This window comes from Ovis canadensis, chromosome 11 (assembly GCF_042477335.2).
Source record: "Ovis canadensis isolate MfBH-ARS-UI-01 breed Bighorn chromosome 11, ARS-UI_OviCan_v2, whole genome shotgun sequence".
In the NCBI taxonomy this organism is placed as follows: domain Eukaryota; kingdom Metazoa; phylum Chordata; class Mammalia; order Artiodactyla; family Bovidae; genus Ovis; species Ovis canadensis.
Window position 1 is genome coordinate 59,070,620 of NC_091255.1, and position 11,653 is coordinate 59,082,272.

The 11,653-nt window shown below is 62.3% G+C and overlaps 2 protein-coding genes across 6 annotated transcripts; both read right to left on the reverse strand.

Moving 5' to 3' along the window:
* Window positions 1-607: 607 nt before the first annotated feature.
* Window positions 608-4,280, reverse strand: RAC3 (Rac family small GTPase 3). Of its 4 annotated transcripts, none has more exons than XM_069541908.1 (7): window positions 3,412-4,168; window positions 2,993-3,242; window positions 2,331-2,402; window positions 2,021-2,138; window positions 1,812-1,874; window positions 1,252-1,411; window positions 608-1,123 (listed from the first exon to the last, which is right to left on the reverse strand). In XM_069541908.1, the coding sequence occupies exons 2-7, from the start codon at window positions 3,025-3,027 to the stop codon at window positions 993-995; spliced, it is 579 nt and encodes a 192-aa protein (XP_069398009.1). In that variant the 5' UTR covers window positions 3,028-3,242; window positions 3,412-4,168; the 3' UTR covers window positions 608-992. The 4 variants fall into 4 exon arrangements, with proteins under 4 accessions (XP_069398009.1, XP_069398010.1, XP_069398008.1 ...); XM_069541909.1 differs by having other exon boundaries at window positions 3,572-3,697; XM_069541907.1 differs by having other exon boundaries at window positions 2,993-4,280.
* Window positions 3,651-11,496, reverse strand: LRRC45 (leucine rich repeat containing 45). 2 transcript variants are annotated; one of them, XM_069541902.1, is made up of 17 exons: window positions 10,808-11,496; window positions 10,229-10,290; window positions 9,778-9,848; window positions 9,321-9,499; window positions 8,973-9,101; window positions 8,046-8,158; window positions 7,637-7,695; window positions 7,268-7,345; window positions 6,676-6,811; window positions 6,518-6,595; window positions 6,306-6,417; window positions 6,149-6,219; window positions 5,652-5,744; window positions 5,462-5,554; window positions 4,763-4,936; window positions 4,526-4,673; window positions 3,651-4,280 (listed from the first exon to the last, which is right to left on the reverse strand). In XM_069541902.1, the coding sequence occupies exons 1-17, from the start codon at window positions 11,025-11,027 to the stop codon at window positions 4,084-4,086; spliced, it is 2,013 nt and encodes a 670-aa protein (XP_069398003.1). In that variant the 5' UTR covers window positions 11,028-11,496; the 3' UTR covers window positions 3,651-4,083. The 2 variants fall into 2 exon arrangements, with proteins under 2 accessions (XP_069398003.1, XP_069398004.1); XM_069541903.1 differs by lacking the exon at window positions 8,973-9,101 and having other exon boundaries at window positions 10,808-11,459.
* Window positions 11,497-11,653: the final 157 nt, after the last annotated feature.

An 11,653-nucleotide genomic window follows, 5' to 3' on the forward strand; every position in this document is an offset into this window, starting at 1 on the left:
AGAATTCCTGAACTCCAGCAGTCCACCCTCTGCACACCACTGCGGGGGAGCTTAGCTTCATGTCACAGATCTGCCCAGAGTGGTGCCTTGCAGGCCCCAGGGGTGAAGTCCTAGTGACAGGCCAGGCCCACCCCTCACCTCCCACCGTGTCTGCCCAGCAAACCCAACCTGTTGACCTGTCTGCCACCCCTCCTATCTTCTCCACACCTCCACAGCTGCAGGACGCCCTCCCTCTTGACGGTGTGTCTTCGTGAACACTCAGTTGAATGACCCCTGGCCTTGGCCTGGGCTCCACAGGGCCCCCTAGGGCCTGACTGCAGACTGTTCTGTGCCACCCCTGGGAGCTGCTGAAGGGTGCTGTGCCTTCCCAGAGGCCTGAGGTGAGCACAGGAGGAGCTTGCTTTATTCAGAAGGGGCCAAGCACACTCATTCTCACTTTGATCTGGGTCCCTCCTATGGAGACTGAGAGGGCTCAACTGGCCTTCGGCTGGGGGGTGGGGAGTGTTAAGCTCACCTGCTCTGTACCCTTGGTTGGCAGGGGTTGGGGGCCTAGCACCCCCGGGTGGAGGAATAGGCTGGGAGAGACCTGGGCAGGGCAGGTAGTGAGTCGAGAACAGGAGATGAAGGTTTATTGTATAAAATAAGAAGGGGCTACCCCATCGTGGGGCACAAGGACAGAACCCACCCCCCCCAAACTCCCCCATCTGGGAAGCCCATCCTGGGGCTGCCCCGGACCCGCCCCTACAGCCTGAGGGAGACCCTGCTCCCTTCCAGCCTCCCGTGGGGGCCAGGGGAGGCTGGAGCTGCGTCCCCACGAAGATGAGGCAGAGCAGACAGGACCCCATGGTCCCCGCGGCGCCCCGGGAGCAGCAGCCTCATCCCCATGCTTCTTCCCCTTCCCCACCCCCAGCACCCCCCACAGCAGACTCAAGGACACATCTCAGCACAACAGACACAGGCAGGGAGGGGCTGTTCCTCCAGAAGCGGGGGCTCTAGACAACCGTGCACTTCCTCCCTGGCTTTTTCTCGGGAGGCGGGCAGAGCACAGCCCGAATGGCCTCGTCGAACACTGTCTTCAGGCCCCGCTGGGTCAGGGCTGAGCACTCCAGGTACTTGACAGAGCCTGGGGGTGGCCAGGAAAGGGGGCAGTTAGGAGAGATCATGGGGCGGGAGGAGCACAGGCTAACACTGTGGCTCCCAGAGCACACTCCTCTCCTCCCTGCACCAGCAGGCCTAGACGGGCCCACTCACCGATCTCTCGGGCCATGGCCAGGCCCTGGGGGTAGGTGATGGGCGCTAGCTTCTTATCCCGCAGTCGTTCGATGGTGTCCTTATCGTCACGAAGGTCCAGCTTGGTGCCCACCAGGAGGATGGGCGTGTGCGGGCAGTGGTGCCGAACCTCTGGGTACCACTGTGGGGATGGAGGCTCTGATCCCTACCCCTGGGGCCTTGCCCTCCGCCTGGCCCAGAGCAAGCCACAGCTCTCAAGGGGCCCTTCCTCGTGCCTAGACCCACACTTAGCCCTTCTTGCTTCACAGGGCAACCAGTAGGTCTGGTAAAGCAATGACCAAGAACAAAAATATGCCAAGAAGCTTCCAAGCTCATCAGGGCCTCTCAGTCAGGGCCCTCCTTTCTCTGAGAGCTGCACTCACCAGCCCTACCCCAAGTGGAATAGGCATCTCTTCTGCCTCCAAAGGACAATTTGCCTCTGTCAGGCCTTCAAGCAAGAGACCCTGCCTTGTAAGGACAAGTTCTCTGGGCAGTCTCCGCCCCTCCCAGGAAGCCCAACCCGGCTTCCTGCCCTGCCCTACCTTGGCTCGAACATTCTCAAAGGAGGCTGGGCTCACCAGGGAGAAGCAGATCAGGAAGACGTCCTTGGGAGAAAGGGAAGGAAGGAGAGGACCATGTGGGAAGGGTCAAAAGGCTCTGAATGGCCTCAGCCCCCAACACACACACGCACCAGGCCCTCCGGGCCTCTACCCAAGCCACCCGGCCCCTGCAGGCACGCTGCGGTCCCTACAGTTTGTGGGTAGGAGAGGGGCCGCAGGCGGTCGTAGTCCTCCTGCCCGGCGGTGTCCCACAGCCCCAGGTTGACGGGCTTCCCATCCACCATCACATTCGCAGAATAGTTGTCGAAACTGCAGAAACAGAGAGATCAGCCAGTGTTTGGGCTCTCAGTCTGCACAGACCTGGAGCTCTGTCAGCACCTTGCTGCACCCCAGGAGCCCAGACTAGGGCCACGTGGGACGCACCTCAAAGCCCAGAGGAGCTTCCTGCACAGGCGCCCACACCCTCTGCTCCCCACCTCTGGACCCACCCCGCCTGCTCACACTGTGGGGATGTACTCTCCCGGGAAGGCGTTGGTTGTGTAGCTGATCAGCAAGCAGGTCTTCCCCACGGCGCTGTGGAGAGAGGGCGAGCCCACGTTGCGCCCAGGTCCACCTCTGCCCACCGCTCAGCAAGGGCGCCCCCCTCCCACGGTCCCAGGGTGGGGACAGGGGTGCCTGCCCTGCAGATCCGCAGTGAAAGAGGGACAGGAGGGAGACCAGGGCAGGTGGGCTTTGGGGACAGAGTGGTGGGTGCGGGCTGCGGCAAGCCGCCTCAGCGCCCCAGGCAGGTATCGGGAGGGTGGCACCCGCTGAGGGTTGAGCCCAGGTGAGAGCCCTGGCCCCACCCACCCGGAGGCCGGGCGGGGCCGCGGGCAGCTGGCAGCATCAGGTGGGCCTGGGCTGGAGGCCTGCGCCCGGCGAATAGCCGGGACCCCACCCCACCACGTCCTCCCGCCCCTGCCCGGTCCCCGGACGCCCACAGGCCGGTCGGGGGCACATCCGGGCCGCCGCGCCTGGACCCCCAGCCGGGATCCCTGGCCCGTGCGCGCGCCGCCTCCTCCGCCCTGGCCGCGCCCCGGAGCCGCGCGCCCTGCCCGGGAGGATCCCCTGAGCCAACCCCGCCGGGCGAGCCCGGCCGAGCGGCCTCCGCGCCGCGCACTCACCCGTCGCCGACCACCACGCACTTGATGGCCTGCATGGGCGCGGGCCGGGAGGGCGCGGCCGCGAGCCGAGCTGCGGAGAAATGCCCGGCGCCGCAGCGGCCGCGGACCGGAGCCGAGCGCGGAGCCGAGCGGCCGGAGAGAGCCGAGCGCTGCCGAGCGTCGGGCGCGGAGACAGCCGAGCGCGGCCGGCAGGGCGGGCGGGGGGCGCGGACCGGCCCCGAACCCGGGCAGATGCGCTTTGCAGAGAAATCTGGTGAGGGGCGGGACACAACGAACCCCTCAGCGAGTCTGAGCCCGGGCTGGCTCTCCCCAGTTCCCTGTGACCCACTTCATGGGGCGAGGGCAGCGCAGACAGGCGGCTCCCACCCACCTGGACAGGTTGCGGTCGGTGGGCAAAAGTACCCCTTGGGCCCACCTACCTTCCAACCAAAAGGCAGCTGGTGAAAACTCGGGTATTTGCTGTCAGTCACCACAGACCCTCAAGGCCAGCAGCCCGCTGCGCCCCCATCCCTTCCTGTCCGCTGCAGTAGCCAGACCATCCCCACCTGGTAGCAGTTAGAAGGGGTGACCCAGCCACACCTGGAAAGCCGGCCTTTCCTGCAGGGCCCGGGCTTGGGAGCACAGACTGATATGGGAGAAAGGCACTGGAACCAAAATGTATCACAAAGTGCAAAATTCTGTATTTCAAAATACCCTAGGGTGAGCAGTTGGGTCTGCAGAGCTCTGGTTATAAAAGGTGACTGCACCACGGTGGGTGGGGCCGGGAGAGCTCACACATTGCTCCTCCCTTCCTGGGTCTGTTCTCAGGCATGTCACTCCCTGCGATGGGGATGACAGAGTGGGGAAGGCCCTCTTCGCCAGCCAGGTTCTTGACCACCCCACCACCCAGACAGGCACCCTGGTTGTAAGCTGCAGCTGTCCTGCTCTCAGATCCTGCCCAGCACTGATTTTCCACGTTATTGGCTGTAGACTCTGTGCAAAGAGCCCAGACTTGCCAGTAGCCTGTTCCTGGTGAAGAAGGGAGGGGCAGGAGCCAGACACATGTCCGACAGATGCCACCTTCCTGCCGCTCTCAGACTTTCCCTGCTCCCTCACTTTTGGGGGCTCAAGGTCCTCAGGGGGGACCCCTGCACATAAGCCAAGACAGCATTTTGCAGGAAGCTGGCCCTTTGGGCCTCCTCATCCCGAATCCGGGCGATCTCAGCCTCTTTAAGGCGAAGCTTCTCTCGGAGAGAGGCATTCTCGCTCTCCCTGTCCAGCAGCGCCTCCCGGTGGTCACTCGCGATCACTGCAGGAGAGGAAGTTCAGTGAGGAAGGGGGCCCAGGAGGTCCCCAGGGGGCTGGCGGGGTGGGGTTTGCTCAGGATCCTCTGCGCGTACACACACCCAGCCTCCCCTACCAGCAGCACCTCCCGGAGCGAAGACCTAGGCCAAGCTCAGCTCTCCCGGCCCTCCTCCTCCTCCTGTGGGATGGCCTAGTAAGAAAGGCCCTACAGAGATGCCAGGGGGTGGGGGGACCTGGGGCTCAGCTCGCCTTTCAGCTGGCGTTCCAGGGCCGCCACCTTCTCCTTCAGTGCTTCCTGGGCAGTCAGCTCGGCCTGCAGGCGGCCATTCTGCTCTTGCAGCTCCAGCCGCACCCTCGTCACCTCAGCTACCTTTTCTTGGTCCTTGTTGCTCAGCTCCTGCCAGGCGAGGAGGGGTGAGTGTGAGGTGGTGGCTGGGGGTGGGGCAGTCCAGGGGCATCACGGGGAGCCCTCAGTGTCCCAGCTACCTGCTGAAGCTCCTCCAGGCGCCGCCTCAGGCTCTCCACCTGCAGGCCCAGCTGGCTGGCCCGCACCTGGGCATCGGCCACCATCTGCTTCTGCTGCAGGCAGGTGCTCTGAGCCTCGTCCCGTGCCTGTGCCAGCAGCCGCAGCTTCTCCTCCAGGTGAGCCTGGTGCTGCTGCTGTGGGCCCAGGAGGAGGACAGGTGAGCTGCTCTCTGGCCTGTGGCTCTGAGCTCCTGTGAGGAGTGACCCCTGTCCCTTCAGGCTGAAGGGAGCTTATATTTGCAATGTGGAAACCACTTTGTCACTACAGTTAACACATGTCTTGCTCTGAATGGGCTCAACTCAAATGAGGAGCCTCCCCCGTGTGCCAGGCTGACACCATCCTGCTGTCTGGACCCCGCTTCCACCAAGTGGTCACAGGTTGCACATTTGGGACAAACCCCTTCCCCAGCGTGGGGAGGGAGCACACTGGCTTTTTGCAGGGGGCGCTGGAGGTAGTACTGATGGGCTGAGTGTCCTCGTCTGGCTCTTCTGCACCCCTGGAACTCCTGTTCCCTTGTCCCTCCCTACAGAGCCAGGAGACAGCCTTGGTCATACCCACTTAAGCCCAAAGGGCTGTGCAAGCCCGGCAGCTCATGCCAGCCCCTCAGTGCTCTCTCCTCCGTGGGTGCTGCAAGCAGTGCGCCGTGACCCTGCGCTCACCTCCTCCAGGCGGACTTGGTTCTTGGCCTTGATGAGCTCCTCCTCGGCTTGGCTTCGCTCACTGAGTGCCACGGCCTTCACCCGGCTCAGCTCCTACACCACAGACTGTAACCGCTGCACCCGTCCTCGGCCCTTGCCCGGGGACCCCTTCTAGCCACACCCAGCCTCCCGAGCCTGCCACCCAGCTTACCTCCTCGAGGGACAGCCGCGCAGCCTCCAGCCTCTGCACCCTCTCTTGCATGGCCCTCTCGCTGTCCTCCAGGTGGCGAGTCATGTGCTCTACCTGCCCAGGTGCGGGGCGAGGACAGGGCTGGCAGTCTGGTCCCGCAGGTTTCCCCTCATGGGATCCCCACCCTGGGGGGCAGATGAATCTTGGGCACCCTGTTCCTTCCGAGTGGAGGCTACCCCAAGTGGCTTCGTAGGAAGCTAGGATGGAGGGCAGGTCCCAGGGGTGCACCCCAGGTGCAGCCTGCACTGTGGCTCGGGCACAGTCAGTCAGGGTCCCTTCTAGAAACCGGTGGGGAGGGTTTGGGTCTGACATCTGCCGGGACTGTCATCAGCAGCCCAAGGTTGTTGAGGGAAGCCAGGCCAGGAGTCTGCCTGGGGAACACCGTGCCCCACTGAGGTATCTGCATGCCCCGGGGGAGCGGGGAGGACGAAGCCCAGAAGACACAACTGATAAGGCACCTCCTTGAAGCGCAGATGTTCCGCGTCCTCCAAGCTCTGCCGGGACCTGTTCTTCTCCAGCTCCAGGCGTTCTGGAAGCACAGGGGAGGCGTGTGAGTGGGACTCCTCAGGGGGCCCCTGGTCCTCAGGCCCCAGCAGCAGGCTTGGCTGTGCTGACCTTCAGCCTGGATGGCCCGCATCTTCAGCTCAGCCGTCGTGTTGGTCAGCTCCGTTTTGGTCAGGAACAGCTGCTCCTGCTGAGATTTCACCTTCCGCTCCAGCTCATCCACCTGCAAAGTCGGCACGGAGGGAGGAAGCTACGTTCTGCTTTCCCGAAGCCCCACCCCAGGCTTCCCAGGGGCTGGCCCCACTCCCACCCCCACCCCATACCTGGTTTCGCAAAAGTAGGTTCTTCTCATTGGCAGCAGACAAGTCTCTGAGGAGCTTAGACTCCCGTTCTGCAGCTTCCTGGGGGTGACATGGCAAAAGGGTGTCGGTGGCCATCTGCCACCACGCACCCCCGGCCTGCCCACCCCACACCCACCCACCTGCTGCTCCAGCCTGTGCTCCTTGGCTTGCCTCTGCACCACGCTCCGCTGTTCCTGCTCTGTAGTGGCCAGGAGCTCCCCCAGGTCCTGGGCCTTCTGCTCCGACAGAGCCAGGGCGGCCTCCGTCATCTGCAGTCTGCAAGGAGGGAAGGGCCATCCCCACCCCAGCCAACCTCTAGCCTTTGCTAAGGTCATTCTTGCCAGGCCACTGCCCCTGCTAGTGCCCCTTGAGCTAGTCTAGGCTCCTCAGAGACTTGTCTGATGCCAGTGAAAAGAACTTGCTTTTGCAAAACCAGGGAAGGGGATGGTGGGGGAGTGGGACCAGGCTTCTGGGGAGCCTGGGGTGGGGCTTGGGGAAAGCGGACGAAGCTTAACCTTCCCTCCCTCAGTGCCCAGTGCCCGGCTTTGCAAGCGGATGAGTTGGAGCTCCTCCCAGAAAGCCTTCTCAGTAACTACCCTAGTGGTTTCCCTGACTTCCTTTGTGCAGTGGAACTTGAGTCCCTATTAGGATGGTCTTCCTGCCCTGTGGGCAGGTCTCTAAAGTGTTCTGAAACCTCCTCATACTCCCATCCTGCCCTCTGCCCCTCCTTACTTGGCCTTGAGGGAATTGATGATGGAGTGCCTCTCGTTCAGGGCTTCCTGAAGCTGCCCCACACGCGCAGCCGATGCCCTGTGGACAGAGAAGAGGGTCCCAGGGGCCCAAAGCCGAGTCGTCTGAGCCCCTCCCTGAAGCGGCTGCTGCCCCTCATGCTCACACAATGCCCAGGTGCGGGCTAAGGCAGTGCTCAGTGGAGCCTCGAAGCCTCCAGCCAACTCCCTCAGGAAATACAGCCCACATCCTTGTCTGTGGGGAGAGGACCAGGCTCACATGTTAGGTCACTCCAAGGCCAGAGCCAGGACTCAGACTCCCAGGTTCCCCCACTGCACTGCCGCCCTGCCCTGGGCCCGGGGCCAAGCTCACTTGCTGCTCCTGGCCATCTCTTCTCTCTGTCTGTCGATCGTCTCCATCAAGTCCAGAAACTGGGGACAGAGCCAGGCAGAGCCCATCAGAGCCCAGAGCCCAGAGCCTGCTCATGCCCCACGGTTGGCAAGAAAGGAGGCCGACATTTACTGAGGCAGCAGGACACCAAGGAGCTGAGCCTCATCCAAGGAGAGGGTGGCTGCCAGACAGGGAGGCCCAGAGGGGAAGCCCACCCACCCAGCTGAAAAGCATCAGAAAAGAGGCTGCCTCGGGCCTAGGTACTGGCTTCTTGGAGAGGCTCCAGGGCTCAGAGGGAGGGAAGAAGGCCACGGCATGGGGGCTGAGGGAGCTCTGTCCACACAGCCAGGGCGGGGCGAGGCTCTGCAGTCAGAGGCAGCATTGTCCTTACCTGCTTGGACTTCTCTTCCCGGAGGTGCCGCACCTCCTTGCTGAGCACCTGGGCACGAGCCTGACTCTCCCGGAAGACAGTCTGCCGGTCCTGGTTGTGGTCCATGGCTTGCTCTGTTGGAAGCCGCACAGATCAGACCCCTCAGTGCACTAAGCAGGTGAGAGGCTCAGAGGCGGTGGGGCTAGGGGATGGGGCAACAGTGAAGCGAGGAGCAGGGGAGGCACCGGGTCGGGGGGACAGGCTCGTGGAAGAGGTGAAGAGGCTGCTCAACAGTCATAAAAGGTGGGCATTTGGATTCTGCCCCAAAGCTTAAAAGCCAACATGTGATTTTTAAGAGGTGAATGTCATGCTCAGCTCCCATGTTCTGGACAGATCCAGGCAGCATTTGGAGAGGGACCGGCCAGAAGCGGCCACGCTGTCAACTGGGGTGACTCAGAGGCAGGTGCAAGAACCAAGAAACAGGAGAGGACATGAGTTGGGCAGACTCAGGAGATGGTAACCACACACTAGATTCCAGCCCAAGCTTGGGCCCTCAAGGGGCTGGTGCTGCCAGTGGAACAAGTTGCCATGCGGAGTGGCAGAGTGCTCAGCAGGCCTGGGATGGAGGAGCTGGGGGTCATGACGGAAGGGACCGTGGTGTGAGGAGGGGACCATGGTGAACCTGGGCCGTTGGCACTCTGCGGGCTCCCACCTCGCCCCTTTCTTCCTTGGTGTCTGCTCCCTGCTCCCTCTGTTTCTAATACTCTACCATTGTGATGCCTTTATGGTTCCAGCCCAAGCCTCTCCTCCCTCGGTGGGTTCTGCCCCAAAGGTTAAAGGCCAAAATGTGGCTTTTAAAGGGTGAGTCAGCTGATCCCGTCAACAGGGAATCAGCTCTATGCCCTGCTTCAAACAGTGCAAGTTGCCAGCTGCCCCATGTGCCCATACCCACGGCTCTAAGGATGTCGCCCGGGATGTTATTCCCAGCCAGCTCCAGCTTCCACAGGGTTCTGTTGCTGGGGAGACAGTTCACCAGGGCGCGGCCCCCAAGGAGGCCAATGTGATTCCAGCGCAGGTCTGGAAGGAAATGTGGTGTTGCCAGGGGTGGGAGGGCTGGCCCAGCCCAAGACGCTGGTACTTTCGGTGATCGGCCACAGATCAGGAGCCCAGCTCGGTGTGCCCCTCCTCACCACCCCCTCCCTTCTGGGAGAGGACAGAGGAAGCATTGGGAGGGCTGAGATGCAAGACCTCCCTGCCTGCCCTGAGGATGGGGAAGGCTGGCGCTGGCAGCCTCACCCAGTTGCTGGAGGCTGGCATTGCTCTTCAGGGCCAGGGCCAGTTCCTCGGCACCTTTGTGGTTGATCTGGTTGTTGCGGAGGTCCAGCTGCCGCAGGGCGCCATTGGCCGCCAAGGCCCCGCAGAAGGTGGCAAAGGCTTCGTCCCATGTGCCCAAGTTGTTCCACTCCAGGGTGAGGCTGCAGGAAGGGTGGACATGAGGTGCATACCCTAAAGGACATCCTCCTCCCATGGGATCCAGTGGGCTCAAGGAGGAGCACAGGCTTGGGGTGTCTCTGGCAGAAACTGAGTAACTTATACCCACCTACCCCCCAACAGAAAAGACTGCCATGAAGGTGTGAACTCTCGTGTTGCAGAAAAATGTCCCCTGGAGAGCCAACCCAGAACCAGAGAGAGAGAGAGCAGGGGCTAGGGGAAGAGCTGGGGGCTGGGACTTACCTCTGAATGGCAACCTTACCTCTGAATGGACTTGTTCTGTCGGAGGAGTTTTGCCAGTGCCTCGGCCCCTGCTGCTCGAAGGTTATTGCCCTAGGACAGGAAGAGGCCATCCAGTCACTCCCCGGTGTCCTGGGCTGGGCTCTGAATACCCTGGTCAGGCAGTGGGTGAGGCCACGGTGAGCTCTGGACAGACGTGTGGCTCCTTTCAGATTCTGCCTTCCCTGACCAGAGTGGCCTTTTGATGCGGGATCTTTCAGTGTGCTTGTGAGAATCCTCTGGAACTCACATTTCCACCCTCAGAACACCAGCACACATGCATGAGACCATGAGAAAACAGTGTGGAGCCTGTGTGCCCAGAGCGCTTACAGACATGGCCTCTAGCCACCAGGCAGACTCCTGGTGGCCGGGACACCTGCATCTTCTCTACTCCTGCACTCAGGTGGCATGCCCCTGAGTCCAGATCCACCCACCTTGAGATCCAGAAACCGCACGACAGTGTTGACACACAGCCCCTGCAGCAGCAGTGTGGCCCCTGTAAGAGAGCAGGGCAGTCACTCCCCACCCCTGGTGGCTCCATCTTGGGGCAGCTCCCCAGGCACAGGGGAAGGATGGCAGTCCACTTGGCCCCCACCCGCCAGGGTTCATGCCAAAAGTCACCCCACTTCTGAGTCAGGTTTGAAACTGCTTCCAAGTGCCAAGTCAGGCTGCTGACCCTTGTGCTCATCAGCACGGCAGGACTCTCTGAAGCTGGGGGACGCTAAGGGCTTTCCCATTAAAAAGAGAAATCTCCTTCTGCGCCCAGGTCTCCAAAGGTGTTGGTTTAATGACAATGAAACTGAGAAACTTCACCAAAAATAAAAAAAAAGAGATCAGGTGGGACAGAGTTCTTTGCTAGAGGTGCCAAGCACCAAGGACTGGGGTATATGTAGCTAACAAACAGCAGTGCAAAAGCAGTCAGGGGAAGTGGGCTTGAAGCAAAGGGCTTGAACCCAGCCCCAACTCTGAAGTTGCAAGGACTGCCCTGGGCGCTGCCGGCCCTTGGTGCCCACCTTCCTCACTCAGCATGCAGTCACTCAGGATGAGCTCCGTCAGCAGTGACTCCTTCTGCAGCAGCCTGCCCAGAGCCCTGCAGGTGTCCACTGTCAGGCTCTGTGTGGCCAGGTCCAGCCGGCCCTGTGGCAGCTGGTGCAGTTGCTGCAGGACAGTCTCCTGGGGTTCGGTTCCACTCTCCTTGCACAGCCGGCTGTAGGCGCGCCGGAACTCCTCCATGTCCGTGGAGTGCAGGAAGGGCTTCCCTCAAAATTCCTAGACAGGACTCACCAGAAGCCAGCTGGAGCCAGGAAGCCAGGGAAAGGCAGTAGGGCAAGGCCTCTCCCATGGGGGCCTACAGAGACCCCGGCAGCTAAGTGGGGGCACAAAGACCCTAAGTCCTCAGCAGGCGAGGAACAAGGAACAAACTGAGTTGGTCCAACAGGCAAGAGGCCCCAGGAGGGAGGGGGCAGTTGATGCTCAGGGGACGGCAAGAACGGGGGACCGAGGAGGTGGGCGTCCTCGGGGTGGAGCCTCCAGCGGCAGAGCCTGTCCGGGCGTCGGACGTACCCCTGGGCCTCGGGCCCAAGGTCCTAGCCCTCTTGCAGCTGACCCTGGCTCGTTCGCCGCAGGTGTACGCGGCCTCCGCGCGCCTCAGTATCCAGGAAGAGCAGGGCGCGCCGGGAAGGCCTGGTAGAAACTACGACTCCCAGGACGCTTTGCGGAGGAGGGCGTTCACCACGGGCCAATGAAGGCGAAGGAGCGGGCGCGCGCGGCGGGCCCATTGGTTGGCGGTGCGAGGGCGGGGCTCCGGGAGGCGCGCTCTGGGTCGATTGGCTGGCGGCTCGGGGGCGGGGATCCAGAGG